Below are 24,522 nucleotides of genomic sequence, written 5' to 3'. Positions count from 1 at the left end.
GGGCAGCTTAAACAAGAAATATTTTCTTGTAGCTCTGGAGGCTAGAAGTCCAAGATCAAGGTGTAAGTAGGTTTGATTTCTTCTGAGGCCTCTCCTCTTGTAGATGGGTGCCTTCTTGGAGTGTGTCTTCACTGGGTCATTCCCATGTCTGTGTGGTCTGTGTTTTAATCTCCTTTTCTTTTTTTCTTTTTAAAAAGATTTTATTTATTTGAGAGAAAGCGTGAGCAAGAGAGAAAGCACAGGAGTAGGGACAAGGAGAGGGAGGGAGGAGCAGACTCCCCACTGAGCAGGGAGCCCGACTTGGGGCTCCATCCCAGGACCCTGAGATCATGACCTGGGCTGAAGACGGAAGCTCAACTGACTGAGCCACGAATGCACCCCTTAATCTCCTTTTCTTATAAGGACACTAGTCATACTAAATTAGGGTCCACTCTAATGACCCATTTTAATTTAATTACCTCTAATGACCCTATCTCCAGATACAGTCACATTCCAGGGTACTAGGGTTTAGGACTTAAACATGAATTTAGGGGAGACACAATACAGCCCATTTTATAATTATACATATATACATATATTTTATTTATATTACACATATGTACAGACATACATATATATTTAGAGTGAATATTTAGACATTATGATTCAATCCAATTTATTTAAAGATTTTATTTATTTATTTATGAGAGAGAGAGAGAAGCAGAGACTCGGGCAGAGGAAGAAGCAGGCTCCATGCAGGGAGCCTGACATGGGACTTGATCTTGGGTCTCTAGAGGACCACACCCTGGGCTGAAGGCAGTGCTAAACCGCCGAGCCACCCGGGCTGCCCAATTCAATCTATTTTAGATTGAACCATCTGACATGTAGTTTCTAGAGGGAGAAAAGGTCAAATGTGGGCAATTTCAGATGATTCAAAATAATACTGACATATTTAATCATTCTTTTAAAAAAGATTTTATGTATTTATTAGAGAGTGCGGGGGGAGGTGGGGAGGAGCAGAGGGAGAGAATCTCAAGCTGACTCTGCTGAGTGCAGACCCAGCCCAGGGGCTCAATCACATGACCCTGAGATCATGAACTGAACCAAAACCAAGAGTTGACGCTCAACCAACTAAGCCACCTAGGCACCCCTCTTTATTTATTTAGCAGTGAGGAGGGGCAGAGGGCGAGAGAGATTGACTCCCAAGCAGACTCCCAGCTGAGCGTGGAGCCTGATACAGGGCTTGATCTCACAACCCCGAGGTCATGATCTGAGCCAAAACCAAGGGTCAGCTGCCTAACTGCCACCTGAGTGCCCCCAATCATTCTCCTCCTAAAAACAAAAAAGTTCTTTTGATGAACTTTTGGGGTGTTTCCTTGTCCTTTGCTACTTGAAACAATTTTATAAAGAATGTCCTTGGGGTGCCTGGGTGGCTCAGTGGTTGATTGTTTGCCTTTGGCTCAGGGGGTGATCCTGGGATCCTGGGCTCCCACAGGAAGCCTGCTTCTCTTGCTGCCTCTCTCTGTCTCTCATGATAAATAAATTTTAAAATCTTAAAAAATATATCCTTGAATAATGTCCCTTTGCACATACATGAATATGACTTATATAGTAAGTTTCTAAACATTGTTGCATCAGAGAGGTACATGTTTCTGCATCAGAGAGGTAACAGATATGGGTCCACAGTATGTCAGGAGGAGTTGATCCAGGTACTCTGCCACAGGCCTTCCATCAGCGGCAGGGTGACCTCAGCAGAAAGAGACTGGAGCCTTAAGGACAGAAGCAGATGCTGGGGGTTGGGGAGAGAATGTAAGCGATAGTATTGGGAGAGGCATTACCCACATCAAAGGAACCATATTGAAATATTCTCAATGGATTGTGACTAAAAATGACTACGGGACTTTTATTGTATAATTGTGATCAGTAAAGTCATGGGATCCACCCTAAATTTTACCCAAGGAGCAGGATCACCCCATAGAGATTTATATTGGCAATGGAAGGTATTTTGTAGTTATTGCATTTTATGTGTCCTGCTCTTTCAGTGTTACAGTTACTAATATGTCCTGTATATATGTAATTGTTTGGACTTAATAGGTAAATGTCTGGAATTAAACCACCAGACTGTTAAAAGCAGAGGGGTGTTCATACTTCATATACTTTGTGCTTTTAAAAATTTTTACAAAGAGCAAGGATTACTTTTACAACTGAATTTTTAAAAGATTATTTATTTTAGGAAGAAGTTGGGGAGGGAGAGATAATCTCAAGCAGACTCCCCTGCTGAGTGCAGAGCCTGATGTGGGGCTCGATCCCACAACCCCTATATTATCACCTGAGCCAAAGTCCAGAGTTGAACACTCAACTGACTGAGCCACCCAGCACCCCGAGTTTTTAAAACTTAATGCATGAAATCTAGATATAATTTCTTAGCCAGGAGTGTTTGTAGTTTGTATGGATAAGAGCAAGAAAAGGATCTAACAAATTCCAAACTGTTTACAGTGGGTATTCCTGGAAAGCATGATTGTAGAGCAGAATAACTTTTCCATTTAACTTTATAGATTTCTGTACTCTTTGAAATTTATTTATTTATTTATTTTTATTTTAAAGATTTATTTAATCATGGGAGACACAGAGAGAGAGATCTCGGCAGAGACACAGGCAGAGGGAGAAGCAGGCTCCATGCAAGGAGCCTGATGTGGGACTTGATTCTGGGCCTCCAGGATCACACCCTGGGCCGAAGGCGGTGCTAAACTGATGAGCCACCCTGGCTGCCCTGAAAATAATTTTTAAATAAATTGGTTGCTTGTATAGTTTGTAAATAAACATTTAAAACCTTTGGCTTATTTCTTTTTCTTTGAGGGACAGTTTGATTCAACTTCACAGAGAAAGCTCCAGGGGCAGGACTTTGTTCATTTCCTTTTCTTTTATATGTTGTAGTATCTCTGGGTTGGCATTTGGGAACCACCCTGACTAATTAAGCACCAAGCATGGATGGTGATACGAGTGACAGGAAGGAGCCAACAGATAATGTTAGAGGATGTAAGATGTCTGTAATGGCAGAAGAAATGAGGACTTCTGATAGCAGTTACACAAAGCAGAAGACAACATAGCACACTCATAAATTTATAAGTCCTCAACTACCCACCATGATGGAAAGCAGCTGCTGAAACCAAACAGAAAGGAAGGATTCTTTGGGCTCTAAAAAGCACCCTGTGCTGTCTCTGAACTATATAACACAGATGTGCCAGATTTCATGATATAGTGAGTTGAACAGGTAGACCAGGTAATAAGACATTCTAGGTAGAGGGTTCTTAACTTAAAATATGCTGAAGGTGGTAAATGCAAATAATAACTCATACAGCACAATATGGAAAGCAAAGATGCCTAAAGCATTAAATAAGAAATTAGAGCATATGTGTCCATAATGTCAAACATAAAAACTATAATCACGATTTTGTATATTTAATGACAGAAATGCTCACCTCAAGTAAAGTGTAGAATGCAAAATTGCTTATGGTCTAACATTTGTAAAAAATCAGTCTTATGCAGGAAAAAAATCCATAAGAAATATATAAGAACATCAGCAATAATTCTTGTGAATTCTGGTCAAGTGATGTGATTGAGAGTAGTTTCATTTTTTTCTTTATGTCTGGCTTTGTTTTCTAGGTATATGTTCTTTTTATTATAAGGAAAGTGTTAAAAACTGTTAAATAAGCAGTTATAGAGTATAAAATTATATTTATTTCAATTACATTAGGGATATAAATGGCTGTGATTCAGACCAGAGATTTAAGCTTAGTTATGTTATCATTTCCATGGATCATGCTCTAGTTCAGTGGGTTAAGTCATTTTGATTGGAGAGAGCTAAGGATTTGCTAGAGATCTCAGATAAAGAAATAGAACACATTTAAAAACTGCCTATGTAGGCATTCCATAAAGCATTATAAATAATTGTAAATACTTAAGAATACATTAAGCAACAATAAAATGGAATTAAGTATAGCAGTTAAAAAGATTTCCCACAAACTATGGACAAATTATGTTTAAGCAATGTGCCAAAAAATGTTTTCAACTAAGACCTTTTAATTCTAATTTGAAAACTTGATGCTAAGAGTTAGATTTTTCTTCATTGTATCAAAGACAGAATTTAATCTTTACCACTAATTTGGTTCTTGGTGGAAAGAAAACACAATTTGCCCCTGAACAATTAGACCTACTTTAAAATGCTAGTACTTATTTTTGGTAGCTTCACATTTCCTCTGTAGTAGGAAAATTGGGGATGATTGGTAATGAGATAGAATTTTATACTGAAAACAATTAGATGTATAAATAGATTTTTTTAATTAAAAAATTTAAATCTTCATAAATTCTGGGTTTTTTAAATTTAGGAAACGGAGACATGGAACTGTACAATGAGAAGGGGGCTGTCTTCAGTGGGGGATGGGAGCAGTTAAAAGTCCTGTCAGGAGAAAAATCACCCTGAATCCACTGATTCCTGCTATTCCATGCCATGAAAATAGATTGAAACTGGTCCTATGAATAGCGAATCCAGGCTGTAAGAATCTCAGATTCAGTAGTTTACACTCTGGGTGTTTCAGAGCTTCACATAATAAACTGATGAAAAAGATGAACGAGAATTTCAAATTACCCAAAGAGATTTGCATCAAACAGTTTCTTTTCCTTTTTAAACAGAATGATTGAGATACAGTTCACATACCATAAAGTTTAAAGTGAAATTCATTGGTTTTTAGTATATTTGCAGAGTTGTGAAACCATCACCATAATCTAATTTTAAAACATCTCATCATCGCCAAAAGAACAAACACTCTCCCTATACTCCCAGACCCCCTTAGCAGACATTCCTCATCTTCCTCAGCTCCTGGCAAACACTAATTTACTTTCAATCTCTATAAATTTTCATGTTCTAGAATTTAAAGTAGATGGGATCATACAATATGCAGTTTTCTGTGGTTGGCTTCCTTCACATTGCATGAGGTTTTCAAAGTTCATCCATGCTGTAGAATGTATCAGTACTTCTTTCCTTTTTATTGCTGAGTTATATTCTGTTGTGTGAATATATCACAATGATAAAGTTCATATGCATTTGGATTTTCTCTTTTTCGAGATGACGAATATTCCTGCATGAATCTTCATGTACAAGTTTTTGTATGTGAACAATTGTTTTCAGTTATCTTGATAATATCTAGGAGTAGAAATGCTTGGTCATATGGTAACTATGTGTAACATTTTGAGGAACTGCCAAATTGTTCCATAGTGGCAATATATGAGAGCTCCAATTTCTCTACATTTTCACCAATACTTGTTATGGATTGTCATTTTTATTTTAGCCATCCTAGCATATGTGAGGTCATATCTCACATGTTTGTTTTTTGTTTTTTAAGATTTTATTTATTTATTTGAGAAAGAGAGCATGAGCAGGGCAGAGTGGAGGGAGTGCAGAGGGAGAGGGAAAAGCAGACTCCCCACTGAGCAGGGAACCCCATGCTAGGTTGGGCTCCACCCCAGGACCCTGAGATCATGACCTAAGCCAAAGGCAGATGCTTAACTGACTGAGCCACCCAGGTGCACAATACGTGGTTTTTATTTATATTTTCCTAATGGCTAATGTTACTGAACATCTTTTCATGTGTTTATTGGCCGTTTTTATATTTTCCTTGGAGAAACATCTATTCAGATTTTGTGCCCATTTTTAAATTGGGTTGCCTTTTTTTCTTTAAGATTTTTTTTTTAAGATTTTATTTATTTATTTATTTATTTATTTATTTATTTATTTATTTATTTATTTATTTATTATAGACATAGAGAGAGAGAGAGAGAGGCAGAGACATAGGCAGAGGGAGAAGCAGGCTCCATGCACCGGGAGCCCGACGTGGGACTCGATCCCGGGTCTCCAGGATCGCGCCCCGGGCCAAAGGCAGGCGCTAAACCCCTGCGCCACCCAGGGATCCCTAAGATTTTATTTATTTGAGAAAGTGAGCAAGTGAGAGAACATGAACAGGGGACAGAGCTGGGCGAGAAGCAGGCTCCCCACTGAGTAGGGAGCCTGATGCAGGACTCAATCCTAGGACTCCAGGATCATGACCTGAGCCGAATGCAGACACCCAATGAATGGAGCCATCCAGGCGCCCCAAATTGGGTTGTGGGTTTTTTTTGGGGGGGGGGTTGTCTTTTAATTATTGACTTGTAAGAGTTCTTTACATAGCCTATATACAGTTTCCTTATTAGAGACATGATTTGTCAATATTTTCTCCCATTCTATGGATTATTTTTTTCACTTTCTTGATGGTGTCCTCTGAGCATGAAAAATCTTTAATTTTGAAATCTAATATATTTATATTTTTCTTGTGTCGTTGTGCTTTTGGTTTCATATCTAAGTTTTAAAGTGTTAGCTATTATGTTGAGCCATGATATGATTCTTTCTTTCTTTCTTTTTTTTTTTTTGATATGATTCTTTCCAAGTTAATTTTTGTATGTGTTATAAGATAGGGATCTAACTTTATTCCCTTGCATGCGAATATCTCATTGCCCCAGCATCATTTGTTGAAAACGTTATTTGTTCCCCCATTGAATGGTTTTGGCACCTTTATTGAAAACTACTTCGCCACAAATATAAAGGTTTATTTCTGGGCTCTTAATTCGATTCCATCGATCTGTGTGTCTTTCTTTATGCCAGTACCACACTATCTTGGTTACTGTAGATTTGTAGTAGTTTTTAAAATTGTGAACTCTCTTTTTTCTTTTCAGTCTTTCTAAATAGTGCCTGACAGTAGAATTCTACTTCAAAAATTTAACACCTGTCTAAAGCAGATTATTTGAATATTTTGTTTTATGAGAAAACTATAAATCAAGTTGCTTTTTATTTGCATATGGCCTCTGATTGAGGTTTTATTTTCTGTGAGCAGGGGCCTTATGAGAAAATAAGTTTTCTGGGCTAGATATTACCACTATATTGTTCAGGACAATAAGATATAAATTGAAACAGAAGGAATATAATAGTTGAAGACATGGTTTTGCTAAAATGTACCATACTGTGTTTTCTTTTCTTTTCTTTTCTTTTCTTTTCTTTTCTTTTCTTTTCTTTTCTTTTCTTTTCTGTTCTTTTCTTTTCTTTTCTTTTCTGTTCTTTTCTTTTCTTTCTTTTCTTTTCTTTCCTTTTTTTTTTTTTTTTTTTTTTTTTTGCTGCATGGGGTAGAGGAGGTAGAGAAGCACTATGAAAATAGTTAAGGACTTAGTAGAGTCAGATAGTATTAAATTAGAATCCTGCCTCACCATTTAGCTGTGTGATGTGGACAAATTACTAAATTATTTCAATGCCCCTTACCTTATAAATTGAGATGAGGTTGTGTGTATAAAATAGTTATAACATTATTTGTCTCAAAATAATTTTTAAAGTGTTTATGAACAGAGCATTGATTAAATCTGGAGATGTCAAACATTTTATATTTGTAGCACAATTTTTTGCTTTCCCTTTTTTCTCTTTTTTTTCCCTTTGTTTTTTATCTATATTTTTTATTAAGGTATAATTCATGTGTCACAAAACTCACTCTTTTAAAGCATATAATTCAGTGCTTTTGAGCACATTGACAAAGTTCTGCAGTCATCTCCACAATCCAGTTCAAGAGCATCATCCCTAAAAGAAACTCCTACCCATTAGCCATCACCCTTTGTTCCCTCTCCCCACTCCTGACAACCACAAATCTACTTTCTGTCTCTATGGATTTGCTTCTGGGCATTTCATATAAATGGAATTATACAGTATGTGACCTTTTGCGTCAGGCTTCTTTCACTTAACATAATGTTTTCATGTGTTACCCAGGCTGTAGCATGTATCTGTACTTTATATCTTTGTATCGCTGCATAATATTCTCTTGTGTGGACATAGCACATTTTACATATCCATTCGTTATTCATTGGGCATTGGGCTTGTTTCAGTTCACTTGCTATTATGAGTATTGCTGCAACAAACATCTGTGTACAAGTTTTTGTGTGAAGTTTTTTTCAGTTCTTTTGGGTATATACCTAGGTAGCATCGCTGGATCATAGAGTGATTCTATGTTTTACCTATTTGAGGAACTGCCAAACTGTTTTCCAAAATGATATCATTTTACATTCCCACCAGCAATCTGTGAGGTAAAAGTACACTTTTGAATATAAACATGTATTTTTGCCAGTTTTATTAAGGTATCATTGACAAATATTGTATATATTTAAGGTATACAGTGAGAAAACATCTGATATCTATTTATACATTATGAAATGATTACCACAGCTAAGCTAATTAATATCCATGCACTACTGGGTATTTACCCCAAAGATATAGGTGTTGTGAAATGATGGGACACCTGCACCCCAATGTTTATAGCAGCAATGATCACAATAGCCAAATTGTGGAAGGAGCCATGATGTTCTTCAACAGATGAATGTATAAAGAAGATGTGATATATACACACACACACACACACACACACACACAGACACAATGGAATATTCCTCAGCCATCAGAAAGGATGAATACCTACCATTTACATCCACAGAACTGGAGGGTATTATGCTAAGTGAAATAAGTTAGTTGGAGAAAGACAGTTACCGTATGGTTTCACTCATATGTGGAATATAATAGTGAAAGGGACCATAAGGGAAGGGGGGAAAACTGGGGAAGAATTACAGAGGAAGACAAACCATGAGAGACTCCTAACTCTGGGAATCAAACAAACGTTTGCAGAAGGGGAGGGGGGTGTGGGGAGTACCGTAATTGTGTGACAGACTTTAAGGAGGGCACATGATGAGATGAGCACTGCGTGTTATACTATATGTTGGCAAATTGATAAAAACAAAAAATAATTATAGTTTAAAAAACAAAAAAAATCAATAAATAAAATAATTATAGATTCAAAGTTACAAAAATGTTATGTACTATTGAATCCATGCACTAGTGATGTTCTTTCCCCTAGTAGTGACATATATCAAAACTAGGAAGTTGACATTTGTTAACCAACTTTTAAATTTATCTTCTTTTAAATGATTTTTAAAATTCCCTGTGCTGCCCAATATGGTAACCGCTAGCTACATGTAACTATTTAATTTAAATTACTTAAAATTACATAAAATTAAAAGTTAATTCCATGGTCTCACTAGCCACATTTCAAGCATTTAATAATACCCACATGTGATCAACGGCGACCATATGGACAGCACAGATACAGAATATTTCCACTTCACAAAGTTCTTTTGGAAAGCCCTGATCTAGACTGTGTTCTTCCTGAGGGAAGACTTGCCTTTTTCATCTTTGTAATTCCTACACAGTGTGGGCATTCAATCCATACCTATGATTGAGTCTAGTCCTCTCCTCTGTTTTACATGTTAAGAAATTTGGGCCCTAAGTGGTAATAAATAAAATAATACCTAGCTTTTGAGTAGCAAATCTAGAGAGCTCATTTCCCTAATTCCAGGTTCACTGTTGTTCTCATGTGGATTCATTGGTTTGTGAGCTTATTGATTTGTATCAGTTTTAGAGGAACAGTATTAAAATAATGCACTTCTCAAACTTTATAGTGCAAAAAAATCAACTAGGAAGCTAGTTAGAACATCATATTTCTGGACTTGTCCTTTCTAAGATTACAATTCATTAGGTCTGGGGTGGGGCATAGGAATCTATATTTTATTTTATTTTTTGGAATCTATATTTTAAACATATGCTTAGTACTGTGTGGTAGTAGCATAAGGAAGCTCAGAAAAGATACAAAAGAACAGAGAGCCTAGAAATGGAACTGCAGTAATAATACACATTTGATTTTTAATAAAGTAACCATTGAGGAAAGGAAATCCTTTCAACAAATGGTGTTGGGACAACTAATCCTATGGAAAAAAAATGAATTTTAACCCCTACCTCCTGCCTTATATAATATGGATCATTGATCTAAATATGACAATATCATAAACCCTGTAGAAGCAATCATAGGAGAATATCTTGGGGATGAGTAAAGGTTTCTTAGGCACAAAAGGAATCATCATAATTAAAAATTGGTATAAGTTTTACTTCATCAAGAACTTTTGCTTACCAAAAGACACAATTAAGAAAATGCATAGGTATACCACATAATGGGAGAAAATATTTGCTGCAAATTATATTTCAGACAAAGGACAAATATCCAGAAGATATAAGTGACTCAGTATATATATGAAGATTTTCTATAAGTCAATAATAAGAGGATAAACAGTCCAATTTAAAAAACTGGCAAAAAGATATGAGCATACAAAATAAGACCTACAAATGGTCTTGATATGCACATTAAAAAAGTATTCAATATTAGCAGTCATGTAGGAAATGAAAATTGAACTATAATGAGATTCTACTATATACCGACCAGAATGGTTGAAATGAATAGGCAGGCAGACACAACCCAGTGTTGGAAGGATTTGGAGGAACCTGAACTCTTAATTTTGGATGGGAGTGCAAAATGGTAGTGTCACTCTGGGGAAAGTGTGACAAACCTTCTTATAGAAGTCTTTTTGAGGGGACACCTGGGTGGCTCAGTTGGTTAAGCATCTGTCTTCAGCTCAAGTCATGATCTCGGCTCAGGGTCCTGGGATCAAGCCTTGCATCAGGCTCTCCACTCCGGGGCGAGCGAGTCTGCTTCTCCATCTCCTTCTAAGATCTCTCTTGCTCTCACTCTCTCTCAAATAAATAAAATCTGCAGAAGTCTTTTTTGTGGAGATACTTTTTTTCTCTTGGGTAGATCCTTAGGAGTAGAACTGTAGGGTATATAATAAGCATTTCCATTCCTAGATATTTACTCAACAGAAAGAAAGACTATATCCATGAAAAATGTTACACAAGAATGTTCATGGGTGGCCAAAACTTTATTCATAGTGGCCAAAACACAGCCCAGGTGTTCATCAACAGAAAAGTGAGTAAACAAACTGAACTATAAACTCCCACACAATTATACATTGATACTTAGCAAAAAAAAGGAACAAACTGCTGAATAAATTTCAGAAACATTATGCTTAGTGAAAGCTTGACACAACAGAATCCTCAGTTAATGCATTATAAAGTTCAGTGCTGAAAAAAATGAGAACACTGGTTGTCTTTGTGGGTGTAGGGGAAGGTATCGATTAGGTAATGTCATGAGAACTTACTCCAGTGATGGTAATGTTCTGTACCTTGATAGGAGTTGGGCACACAGGTGTGTGCATTAGTCAGCACTCACTGAATGTTAACACTTAAGAATTGTGCATTTTACCATGTGTAAATTTTCCTGCAAGGGTCAAAGGCAGTTTTAAAAGTTGTGATTTTGATGCAATTGATCTCAGAACTATGCTTTGAGAACCGTTGGATTTAACTAACTTCAGAAATAATTCTTTCTTCCTATAAAAAACAGTAATTCATAGATTACTAATTAACATTTTGAAATTTTTCTTTAAAAATTCATGGTGGCGGTTTGGCCCCTGCCTTTGGCCCAGGGCACGATCCTGGAGACCCGGGATCGAATCCCACGTCGGGCTCCCGGTGCATGGAGCCTGCTTCTCCCTCTGCCTATGTCTCTGCCTCTCTCTCTCTCTCTCTCTCTCTGTGTGACTATCATAAAAAAAAAAAAAAAAAAAAAATTCATGGTGGCACTTTAAATATTTTAAAGTATTTTGTAGCAAGATTCGTATTTAATTATATAAATATTGTATTAAAAGTAACATTTCCTTATTAGGAGGTTAATGAATCCGTGGATAAAGATGTATGGCAATATTATATAGTTTATTATTTCAATAAGTGTTCTTTTTTAATGTGAGGAATGCAATTTTAATATCAGGAGTAATGTATGGAAACAATTGTGCATTGATAGATGTAATTGAATTGGTTAAAATGTGGTTTGAGATAGATCTTTATAGTGACATTGTGTAAACTGGCTGATATACCTTTCAGGTAAATCCCTGCCTCCCACCTCCCCCCACCCCCATGCAATGAATATGTTTACTTATGTGATAGGCCTCTAGTATTACTTAATTTAAGATTCTAGATGTTAAGAAGATTGGAACTTCATGCATCTTAAATGGAACATGAAGCTACAAACTTTCAAAAGTGCTCCAGAGGAACAACTAGAACTGTGACACAAATGACCAAATGCTGACTCATGGATATACAGGAAATCTGACCTTATGGGTTTATAGGTGAAATTATATGTTCAGCTCTCTTGACACATCCCAAATAATATGCCCCCTTCCCCTGCCCACCCGCCCCCAGGATAGGCTATCAGTCAGATGCCTGAAATTCCACCAACTAAAGATACCTGCCTTTCTAAATTTTCCTGATAGGAATCTCCTGGGGGCATTCATTAAATTTCAGTCTCCTCCCTTAAAGATTAAAATACGTCCCTTAGTGACTGATTCAGTGGGTGGGGTGGGGGATGGGCTGACAATTTGTAGTTTTTAACTAGCACCTTGTTGAAAATACAGATTCCTGGGCCCTACCCAGCACTTCTCCTTAGGGAAGAAGCCCCCAAATGCACATGTTTCAGAGCCTATAGAATGCACCAATCTAAAGGCTGTCTTCTAGTGTCACTGCCCTCCGGGGAGACCCTTGAGTAAATTCTCAGTCACTATCACAACAGAGAAGAGGGAAGTAGGAAATTGAGGGAAGATAATTTTAGAATTGAGGTCAGAGCTTAGCGTAGGACCCAGGTGGAGTAAAGTAAGAACTTGAGGGGCAGGGAGCATGTCTGAGAGAAAAGAATCTCCTGGGAACCATCCAATGGCTATAGGTACTTGCTACCATTTTTTAGGGGGGTGGGGCACATGGGCAACCCACTGGAGAGTGACTTTTTATAGCAAGTACATTCATTAGCTCTCAAGTGGTAGGGAGAATTCAGGGTCCTTCTGTATGCCACTAAAAATCTGCATGCCATAGGTTGCCAGACCTTGTTTTTATGTGGTGCTAATGGAAACCTAGCAACTATAAACATCCACTGATTTTTCTCTTGTGTAGTAAGAAGAAAACAGAACTTATAGACCATCTTCTGGCAGAAGATGATAGATTTGGATCAGAGACGGGAGGCGTTGGAAGCCAGGAATCAAAAGTGAAAGAAATTCTGCAAGCCTTTGGGTGAGAAAGGTGACAGGGATTTCTTTATTGACTCATATATCCCATGTCATCATTATGTGTTTATCTAATGTGAGTGTGTTGCTTATAGGCAGATGTGTGCCATCCCAGATGTTAGGGAGAAGGTGAAATAAGCTGCTGGCAGTGAGTCTTGAGTGCACACTTCTCCTTGGGCTGCTTCAGCCAGTACTTCTGTCATTAGCTTGTCAGCATTCACTTCTACTTATTTTCCAGGACCCTTCCTCCACCTTTCCAGGGCCAAAGCTACACCTGAAATACCTTCGTTATTATTCATAGCTAACATTTGTCGAATTCTTTTTGCTGCTAGGCACCGTGCTGCTGTGTTCCCCCTTCATTTTTCATTCCTTTCTCAAAATAAGCCAATGGTCTAGATGCTTTGATTATGATCCATTTTGTAGACGAAACATCTGAGTATCTGAGATTCCAAGAGGCTATCTAGCTTGCCCAGAACCTCACAGCTAGGAAATGGCAGAACCAGATTTGAAACCCATGCTTTCTGTTTTTCTTTCTCATTTATTTATTTGTTTGTTTGTTTATTTATTTATTTATTTATTTATTTATTTATTTATTTATTTATTTATAAAGAGAGAGCCTACATGCAGGTGCCTGCACACTAGAGAGTGGGAAGAGGGGCAAAGGGATAGAGGATCCCAAGCAGGCTCCATGCCTAGTGAGGGACCTACATGGGCTCGATCCCACAACCCTCAGATCATGGCCTGAGCTGAAATCGAGAGCTGGACTCTTAACCACCAAGTCACCCCTAAGCTCATGCTTTCTGACTTCCAATTCCACACTCCGAAAATGGGAAACTGCACTTGCACCTCCTTCAGTGTACCAGAACAGGTATCCCAACTGGACAGACCACTTTTAAAAGGCTGTCAGTCCCTGAGATCTAAAAGCATTCAGGTTTTCATTATGAAATTCTTGAAAATCAGAGAAGAGAAAGAAATCACCTATAATTTTGTTAGCCTTACATAACTATGACTAATTTTTTCATGTATTTGCATTCATGTATTTGGCATATGAATATATTTCCCTATAATACGTATATTCTTTAGCATCCTGACATTTTTTTTTCAATTTTTAAAATTTTTTTTTAAAGATTTTATTCATTCACTCATGAAAGACATAGAGAGGCAGAGACATAGGCAGAGGGAGAAGCAGGCTCCACGTAGGAAGCCTGATGTGGAACTCCATCCCAGGACTCCAGGATCACGCCCTGAAGCAAAGGCAGATGCTTAACCACTGAGCCCCTCAGGGCATCCTGTATCCTGACATTTTATTTTTATTTTTATTTTTTTAATAATAAATTTATTTTTTATTGGTGTTCAATTTGCCAACATACTATCCTGACATTTTAAATACAAATAGAATTTTCATACTTCTACCCAGAGTTTAATGACTCCTGAAGGATAACATAAGACTTCTAGCAGTTTGAGAAAGGCTAGCAAACAAATGAATGAATTGAGTGAGTGGCTGCTTCCATGGATAGAATATTACATGTTTGTGTGCCTGTCACTTTTGTTTTTTCTGTGTTCAGAGAGGAGGACCATTGTTCTAGTTTAAATTCTGTAGAACACTTCAAACAGTATCATGAACAAAGAACATCCTCTGCCAACTCAAGTATGTTTTACCTGTCTTTCCAGGTCTTGCACAAATCCACACTGCCTTTAAACCTTTCTAGATTTCTAACTGCATAATGATCTTTTTCTATTCCAGTCTTCTCAAGCACTTTCTGGATACACCTCACATTTGACTTTCACCATGCTCTCCATCTGCTGATTATGTTTTTTGTCCTGTTTTCTTATACTTTTTTTCTCTCCACGACAGCTAAGCCAGTGCTTTTTCATGATGTCACTTTTATTTTTTAGCATTTTGATATTCAAACCAACTTACTATTAATCAATTTCTCTAACATATTAGTATAACTTTAAACTTTCTGGTGGTCTTTCCATGCCTTGTAGGTTCCTATCACTGTAATCATGCCAGAAATGACAGAGAATGAGACTCCTACAAAAAAACAGCACAGGTATGTAGTTTTGGTCCCAAAATAATATAGTTTGGGCAAATAAGCAGAATGAATCCCTACTTTGCTAAATAGGTAATCCTTAGGGAACTTATATTTGGTGCCTGGAAAACTGTTACTCTTCAGAAATATGTGTGGATAAATAAATACAGATTTACAGAAAGGAGTATAAAGTTAAAATTTACCTGTCTTTAACTAGTTCTTTAATTACATTTTTCAAATAGTTAAAGTTTTTTCAGTGATTAATTTACTTGCCAACCAATGATTTCTGGGTGTGGAAGAATAGAGAATTAGTTACTTCTAGAAATTGTAGATTCTAAATTTGTATCAATTTATCTGCAGTTAGGTTTTCACACCATAATATATATTAAGAAAATGTTTCTTCAGATGGTTTCTTGTTAATACCACAAATACAAATTCATAAAATTTATTTTTATGGTTCTCAAAATAAAAAGTGGTTAAAAATATATTCCCATAATTTTCATGTTCTTTTATCTGTACTTTCTGTTTCAGAAAGAAAAACCGAGAGACACACAATGCAGGTAGAAACAACAATTTAAATTTTATTTGATAGCACTTTTTGCACTCAAAATGAAGGCATACTGTAGTTGCTTGTAAGTTTCTATGTTACAGGGCAGCCCCGGTGGCGCAGCGGTTTAGTGCCGCCTGCAGCCCGGGGCGTGATCCTGAAGACCCTGGATCGAGTCCCACATCGGGCTCCCTGCATGGAGCCTGCTTCTCCCTCTGCCTGTGTCTCTGCCTCTCATTCTCTCTCTGTGTCTCTATGAATAAATAAATAAATAAAATCTTTAAAAAAAAAAAAGTTTCTATGTTACAAGCATAGAATCATGATTCATGATATTTTAGGAAAATGTTCCTTACTATTTTTGTTCCTTTATTGTTTAATTGACATAACGCCCCTCAAATCTCATGAAGATGGCCTCCTTCTTACTATCTTCTGATTCATTGTCTATTTAGATAAATTAAAGATTAATATGCCCCTGGAACTAGTGTTTTAAGTGATTTCACTCACTGAAGAACTCCAGTTCTACCTCTTCCAAATGGAACAAAGAGTATGTGTCTTTGCAGAAATTCCAGAGGTGGCTGGTTGCCTAGAGGAATAGGGGAGAGATGAGCAGCAGGCTGTAGATATTAAAGGTCCTTGAACTGTCAACAGTCTTTTTTTTTTTTTTTAAAGATTTTCTTTCTTTATTCATGAGAGACATAGAGAGAGAGGCAGAGACATAGGCAGAGGGAGAAGCAGACTCCCTGTTGAGAGCCTGATGTGGGACTGGATCCTCGGAACCTGGGATCATGACCAGAGTAGAAGGCAGACGCTCAACCACTGAGCCACCCAAGTGTCCCGAAATGTGAACAGTCTTAAATGAAGTTGTGGAGTCCTCAATTATAGGAAAAAATGTAGAAAAGAAAGATTTGATTTTATGTCAGATATCAAAATTATTGGCCAAAGCTGGATAAACATAGAAGTAGTTGTGCATGCTTTTAAAATTTGGTACATTTTAAAACATTTTATTTTTTAGGGGCTATAGTCCAGATCTAAAACAAAATATTTTAGAAGTTAATATCTATTACTCTATAAATGATATCTTTCTTTCCTTAAGGAAAGGTCCCTGGGGAATTTTTGTCTATGGAAAGAGGTGGTGAACACTGTTGGAATTATTGCTGGTCCCCAAAATGGGAATTTCCTGCTTTTGAATTCCCCTTTATCACTGTGGGTAGAGTCTTAATGTTGGGTTTTTTTTTTTTTTTCCACCTCCACACATTTAAAATCCACTCTTAGATAAAAACAAATACTATTGTTAGAGAAGTCAGAAGAAAAGTGAGTTATACTTTATTGCTTTGCTGTCTTTTGGCCAAATGAATTTAATCTTTCTTGACCATAGAAGCTAAATATTTTTATTGGAATCAACTCAGATGGTGTCATAAATATGTCCTGATAGTAATTTATTTTGAGAGAGTAATTAGATATCATTGAAAAGCTATCTTTACTGCTAGACTACGAAGCAAAAAGTATGTATTTTACAAAACAAGGCCTGCCTATGGTCAATATGCAAGATCATCCTCTTAGAAGTACTGGCATCTTGTAAGAAAGGAAGGTTTCAGAACCTTTCTGAGAGAAAATAACCAAGACTATAATGTTTCTACTTATAGTGTCTTATTGAAAGTATTTAGATCATCTTGTACTCTCTTGACCCTTCCGTATGATCTTTAAAGTCTTAGCATGTAAACCCAGAATACTTGCTTAATTTGATTAAGATGTTGTCAGTTGCTCAGTTTCTTAGATGAGAAAAATCCTATGTGGCCAAAATGAATAGACAAAGCTCTGTAGAAATTTTGAGGCATAAATAATAGTTATTAGTTCTATATGAAAAATGCCTTCTAATCATCCTGAACAGTGTTTTAAGGTTCTGGAATCTAACTAAGTAGGTCTCACTTGCTCATGTAAAAAGGCAGCTGCTTAGTAACTTATCCTGTAAGGGGTTCTCAAATTTTAGTTATCACTAAAGCATTAGAGTAAAATCTCTAGTAATTACTTGAGACACAATAATGGCTTAACAGTAATGTCATGTTAGCAACTTCTGTTTATATTTTAACTTAATTATTATAGATCACGTTTTTAAAATGCTAATAAAAGTATCACTTATGTCAATTCCTATAGTACTAGACTTAAAATACGACATTCTTAGAAATCTAATTGTAGTTATTTGTCTTCAGTAGAAACTGTTTGATAAAATTTTGTTAGGGATTTCTTTACCTAACATTTCTTTACTCAAGGAAAAAAACGAACTTTGGCAGTGGTATCATGAGGTTTGATAAATGGATTTTCTCCCCTATCTAGTGGAGAGGCATAGAAAGAAGAAAATCAATGCTGGAATAAATAGGATAGGAGAGCTGATCCCATGTTCCCCTGCCCTGAAGCAGGTAAGAAGTCCACTCATATTTTCATTCATTCCTTGTGAACAGATAACTCCCCAAGTTTTTTCTTTGCTCAGAGTGATTATTTTTGTTTCCTTTCCTTTATGGTATATAGTTAGCTACATGCCACACATACATGCTGGTATATAGTTAATAATTGCTTCAATGTGTTTTTTTTTGCTTAATTTTCTATATATCTATTTTTAATTTTTCCCATACTTATAGCAGTCTTCTAGTGGAGCATTCTACATGATCAAAAGGATCATATAATTTCTAGATCTTTAAGGTCTTGAGTTTTTCAGTCCCATGATTACATTTATTTATGTGCTATTGTGTTTACCAGGCATTTCTTTTATTTTTTGTCAATCATATTTTTCATCTTTAAATTCTTACCTTGAATCTTCTAAAGATCTCTATTTCATTCTCTGTGCCCTATCATCCTCCAGTGGTACATAAATCTCAGCTTATTAAAGTTTTGCTTTAATAAACTTGAGGGAACAGTTTTCCCTCAAGAAGATAGCTTTTGTTTTCCTCTTATAATGAGGATAAAATGTGCTCACTGAAAACAAAACAAAATAAAATGGAAACAATATGGAAGGCATAAAAAAGTTTGAAAAATAAATTGACATTCTACTCCCAAGTCATAACTACTATTAAAATGTTGTAAAAAAATAAATTAAAAAAATAAAATGTTGTTACACATCTCTTCAGACATTGCTTTATGTATATATATATGTATGTGTATATATATATGCATGTGTATATATATATTTGTAAAGCAAGGAATATATATTTATGTGAATACATACATATATATATATATATATATACACACACAAAAAAAAATACACACACACAAAGTGCTGTTTTATGTTCTTTTGAAAGATTTTATTTATTTATTCATAAAGACACAGAGAGAAAGAGACAGAGACATAGGCAGAGGGAGAAGCAGGCTCCATGAAGTGAGCCCAATGTGGGATTCGATCCTGGGACTCCAGCATCACACCCTGAGCCAAAGGCAGACATTCAACCACTGAGCCACCCACGTATCCCCCAAGTGGTGTTTTATAACCTGTCTTGTCATTTTCACTTACTGGTATATAGTACATCACTTTTAGTTATGGATAGTTTTCCTCATAAGATTACCTTTCTTTTTGATGGATATATAGTTTTTCATTATAATGGGATATCATAATTTGTGTTAGCCTTTTTTTTGTGCATGTGTGTTAGCTTTTTTCAGTTAATTTTTAATTAAATTAATATACATGAAAATTAATATATAAACATAACAGCACTAAAAAGCTTAAAATGACAATTAGTGTCTGACCTGCTTGCTTCCCAAGTCCAGTACAACAACTTAAAAGCATCCATTCTCAGCTGCTTCTTCGGGTATTCACTTTTATATTTTCAAATAATATGCTTATATTACTATATCTTCATTTTTCTATTTTAGATTTTATCTATGGACTTCCTATCATGCTTTTCCCCTTTGCTTCCCTAGTCTAATCCTCCAATATAATTCTACTCCAACTTTTAATTAAATCAGTATTCAGTTTTTATGTTTTTAAGACTGAAAATATTGTGTGTGGTAGGCCAAGGAGTACTATTATTATGTTTTGTGTTTTGGGGGTTAATAATTGCCTTGTTATTTTCATTTGCTTATCATATACCTATCTTGTTATTTATTTATTTAAATTTTTAAAATTTATTTTTAATTTTTAAGTAAGCTCTTTATCTAGTATGGGGCTTGAACTCACAACCCTGAGATCAAGAGTCCCATGTTCTACTGACTGAGCGATCCAGGCACCTCTCTATCTATCTTTAGTTCTTTCCACACTTTCAGTAGTCCCATGCTGACTGAGCCATCCAGGCATGGCACCTCTCTCTGTACCTATCTTTAGTTCTTCCCGCACTTTCAGTGGTCTCTTTAGAGTTTCTACATAGTCAAGTGTACCATGACTACCATTTTCTCTTTTTCCTTTGAGACTTCTGGAACCTCTGCCCTTCTTCAGTCTCAATTGATTGGTCTTTTCCAACTCTTCTGTTTTTAATTTCAGCTCTCATATTTTTAATTTTCAAGAGTCTTTTTCTTATTTTTTTTTGTTCTTTTTCATATTACATATTTGGTTATGAATACAATACAATATCATGTCATTTCTGAGAATGTTGTATAGGTTTTTAAATTTTTTTCTTTTTGTTTTTGTTTCTTCTGATTTTCTTTTTTCCATTTTGTTTTGATGTTTTGTCTTTGATTTGGAGACTTTCCTTAACTGTTTAGTGATACTTAGCTGTTTTCTTATATTCGAGAATGAAGCATTAAAAAACTGCTTGGATAGGCTTGACTTCGGTGCCCTAACTTTTGAGTGATTAAGTAGTAGGCTAGTGTTGTTGTTTTTATGGCACTAAAAAATATCAATATTGGTAGCTTGTTTAATTTTGGGAATAACTATTAACTTTTATTTTCCAAAGAAGAGTCCTTCAGCCCCTTATCTAGAAGTGGAAAGGGTGGGAAGAGGCGTATAAGGCTGGTTGCCATATTCTGGGACCTGGGTCAGGGAAGGGGTGCAGGAGAGTCTCATGCTTTAGCAGGCAGAATTTTACTTTACCCTCCTGTCTTCACTGAGTTGCTTAATCTTGTCCACTTCTGTGCCAAACATCCCTGAGGTCAAAATTCTCTGATTCAAATTTCACAGAAAATAAACTTGTCTCCTGCAGTTGGGGCAAGAAGGGGAAGTCATCCAGCTTCATAGGGTGTGTGTGTGTGTGTGTGTGTGGGAGGGGGTTAATTTGTATTACTGCATAAGAAGAATCTTTCTACTGGTCCCCTCAATTTTTAAAAATGATTTTATTTATTTGAGAGAGTGAACAAAAGAGTGCAAAAGTGGGGACAGGAAGAAACAGACTCCCCTACTGAGCAGGGAGCCCAATGTGGGGCTTGATCCCAGGACTCTGAGATCATGACCTGAGCTGAAGGCAGATGCCCAACTGACTGAGCCACTCACTGTCTATTTAAAGGATCCATGTATCAGCATAGAACATTTCAGGACGGATACACAAGTAACTTTAGGGCAGTTGCCTCTAGAATGGGTCTAAGTCTAAAATCTTTCCATGGCCTTGAAGGCCCTTTCTGGTCTCTTCTACTACCACTCTTCCCCCTGGATACTTTACTTTTGTTCCACTCACCTCACCACTGTCCCTCCAATATACGAGCACAGCCCCGCTTGGGGGCCTTTGCCCTTGCTGATCCTAAGACCTGGCCCCTCTTCCTCCATCTATCCAGGGGGAATACTTCCTTGTACTTCCTTCAGATTTTTGCTTTGCCTTACAAGAGAGGCCTTTTCCAACCTCCATATGCAAAATAGATTATAGTACAATGTCTTAGCTTGGGCTCCAATAAGGAAAATAGCACAGACTGGGTGGTTTAAACGATAGAAATGTATTTCTCACAGTTCTGGAGGCTGCAAAGTCTAAGATCAAGGTGCCAGCTGATTCAGTTCCTGGTGTATGCTCTTTTCCTGGTTATATTCTTGCATGACAGAGAGTGCGATCACTTCTCTCATGTCTTTTCTTCTAAGGGCACTGATCTCATTCATGAGGGATCGATCTATCTGCCAAAGGCCCACCTCCAAATACCATCATATCAGGGATCAGGGTTTCAACATGAATTACAGGGAGACAGAAACAGTCAGTCCATAGAACAGAATGACCTCTGCCATCTCTCTGGCCCCCTCTTCACCTTGCTTTATTTTTTCTTCATAGCACTTAGCACTACCATCTGATTTTATATATATATATGTATATATATAAAATTCCTGAAGGTCAGGAATTTTGTCTTTATTTTGTTTATTATATTCCCCAGTAACTAGAACAGAGCCTGACACATAATAGATGCTCAATAATACTTAATAAATGAGAAATGAATAGTAGGAGCATTTGATGATGAAATGCTGGTGATGAAAACCAAAGCTTTAAGTTTCTTCTGGCAAGTTCTTACTCCTCAGTGAAACTTTTAAATGGTTAATTCTCTCTGGCAGAGCAAGAATATGATCCTGGACCAAGCCTTTAAATATATAACAGAATTGAAAAGGCAAAATGATGAACTCCTGCTTAATGGAGGAAACAATGAACAAGGTAAAGATTTTAAGATTCTTTTTGTTGTTTTTTTCCGTGTTCAGGTCTTTGTGTGGCAGGACAGTTTATATGAGGATAGAGAAGGCTTTTTTGACCCGAGACATTATTAAGATTGTATATTCTGTGGGTCTGAGAGAATAGTGCTACAAAATAAATTCATCTTAGTTTACGTCTTTCCCCTACTCTGAGCAACTCTAATCTTGCAGGCATACAGAATTCTGATTTTGGACTCTTCTGTGTACTTCATGTTTGCTTAACTCATGACATAAATAATGCTGGAACTCTCTTATTCCACTTGGATCCTCCAGCTGGGGGAATCCCATAAGAGGATGGAGGGGAGAGTCCTGCTCAATGTAACTTAAAAACAAAATAAATATATGCCTGGGCCAAGACTTCACTGTGAATTAGCTCAAAAGGTCAAAACATTCTGTTCATAATTGTTTATATTGCATGGCATGTGTGCATCAGACTGCCTTATCCTTTGATGAAATTTGGTTTTTGTTCTTCATTATTTTTTTTTAGTTAATTGCATTGTAAAAAACTTAATCAAGTTTAAGTTGATTAAGTTTTTTTTAATAACAGCTTTTACACCCAGGCGAGTGTAAAGCTCAGAATGGTAGACAGTATGAGTTGTTCTTTATTTATGGCTCTGACAGGAACAGAGAAAGAATTTCCTGTGACAAGTCAGTAGGTCACCTTAAGAGGAACAAAGGTAGAATTTACTGGGGTGGGGGCAGGGTTGGGTTGCCTTCATTGTGTATCTGGAAGGTTAGCGTTCAGAATTCTCTTTGCTTACTTTAGTTAGACGACAGCTCATCCCTTCACCCAAGTCAACTCTCTTTCACAATCCAGGCCTTGTTTTATGATGCTGGTAGGTGGGTAGTTTCATAATACAGGTTTGGTAACCTATCTGAGGCCCCACAGAAGGGATGTGAAGGCTAGAATGATGTGTAGACTTTTCTAAGGAGAGCTCCTTTGGTTTCACAGCCCAGAGGCTGAGGCAGTCAGGTTGCCGTAGGGAAAAGGGAACCTGTTAGAAAAACACAGGTTGCATGGGGCTCAGGACAAGAGCAGGTAGGCCAGCTTGAGGCGGCTCAAGTTTGACTACGCTGTCACCTCTGCCACCATCCTTCCTTTGGTTCTTTATTGTGCATCCGCTCTCTTCTCGTTTCTTCCCCCAGCAGCTCCCTCATATACTTACTGTCCATATGACAGCCTGGGCCGTGGTCCGAGCAGTGGCCTGGGGAGTTAAGCCCAATGGGGTTGAATCTTGTCTTCACTTACTCATTTAGTATCTGTGGTGATTTACTTACCCTCTTTCCGTCTCAGTTTCCTTATCTTAAAATGAAGATAATCTTAGCATGTGTGTGGCTGACTTTCGACACATTTATGTGATCATTCCAAGCCTGTTTCTCACACTTCAAAATAGTGATGACAGTAGGTAGTTCCCATCTCATGGTTGTTATGAGGATGAAAAGAAATAATATAGTAGCAGTACTTAGACTCGAGCTGGCATAGAGTAAATGTTACCTGTCATTGTTGTTGTTATGAAATGAGATGAAGAATGAAAAGTGCCAGGTGTGCCAGATGACAATAGTCATCATTATTATTTGGTCCATAGTAATTGTTCTTTAGTCTTTCTTTTTCTTTCTTTCTTTCTTTCTTTCTTTCTTTCTTTCTTGATTTTATTTATTCATTTGACACAGAGAGAGAGAGAGCACAAGCAGGGGAAATGGCAGACAGAGAGGGGGGGGGAAAAGCAGACTCCCTGCTGAGCAGTGAGCCCAATGTAGGGCTTGATTCCAGGACTCCAGGAGCATGACCTGACCCAAAGGCAAACTCTTAACCAACTGAGCCACCCAGGCGCCCCATGTCCTTTACTTTCTGATGTCCATGACACATCGGCATCTTCTGTGTCTCTTAGTTTAAATAATCTGCTAGTCTCAGCTCATCCTTGTCAGAACAGAACTTTTTATTCCAGGCCCCCACACAGGGCATTAGCTTTGAAGATTGACTGCCATTGGTGGAAGGAGAGGGGAGAGTACAACTATGGCAAGACAGTAGAATTGTAGGGTCACAGGCATAAATACCAGCAGCCAAGGCTGCTGCAGTAGTAGGATCCATGGGTAAAGTTCTCCCCCTTAAGAAAGAGTAAGGTTGTGACAGTAGTGTATATACATTGACCCTACCAAGGAAAATTCAAGTTCCATTATTGACACTTTCTTTGGTGCTCTACTAGATTACTTTTTAAACATTCCACTTGGGCTCTGTTATTTCAAAGAGTAAAATAGAAGCAAGTTTAAAACCATTTTTAAAGAGA

General features: G+C 37.0%; 1 protein-coding gene across 7 annotated transcripts in view; it reads left to right on the top strand.

Moving 5' to 3' along the window:
* The window catches only part of USF3 (upstream transcription factor family member 3), a 50,325-nt gene that overhangs the window by 13,306 nt on the left and 12,497 nt on the right, over positions 1 to 24,522 (top strand). For 3 of the 7 annotated variants that reach the window (XM_025477372.3, XM_049105175.1, XM_025477381.3), the window contains 5 exons: positions 12,974 to 13,090; positions 15,073 to 15,137; positions 15,648 to 15,676; positions 17,995 to 18,077; positions 22,106 to 22,202. In XM_025477372.3, coding sequence (XP_025333157.3) covers positions 15,091 to 15,137; positions 15,648 to 15,676; positions 17,995 to 18,077; positions 22,106 to 22,202 — 256 coding nt within the window. In that variant the 5' untranslated portion in view covers positions 12,974 to 13,090; positions 15,073 to 15,090. Of the gene's footprint in view, positions 1 to 12,973; positions 13,100 to 15,072; positions 15,138 to 15,647; positions 15,677 to 17,994; positions 18,078 to 22,105; positions 22,203 to 24,522 lie in introns of all 7 variants that reach the window. The other 4 variants (XM_049105177.1, XM_049105176.1, XM_025477375.3 and 1 more) reach the window with 2 other exon arrangements.

This window comes from Canis lupus, chromosome 33 (assembly GCF_003254725.2).
Source record: "Canis lupus dingo isolate Sandy chromosome 33, ASM325472v2, whole genome shotgun sequence".
Classification (NCBI taxonomy): Eukaryota; Metazoa; Chordata; class Mammalia; order Carnivora; family Canidae; genus Canis; species Canis lupus.
The sequence above is the reverse complement of the archived record's forward strand: the minus strand, read 5'-3'. Positions and strand labels throughout refer to the sequence as shown.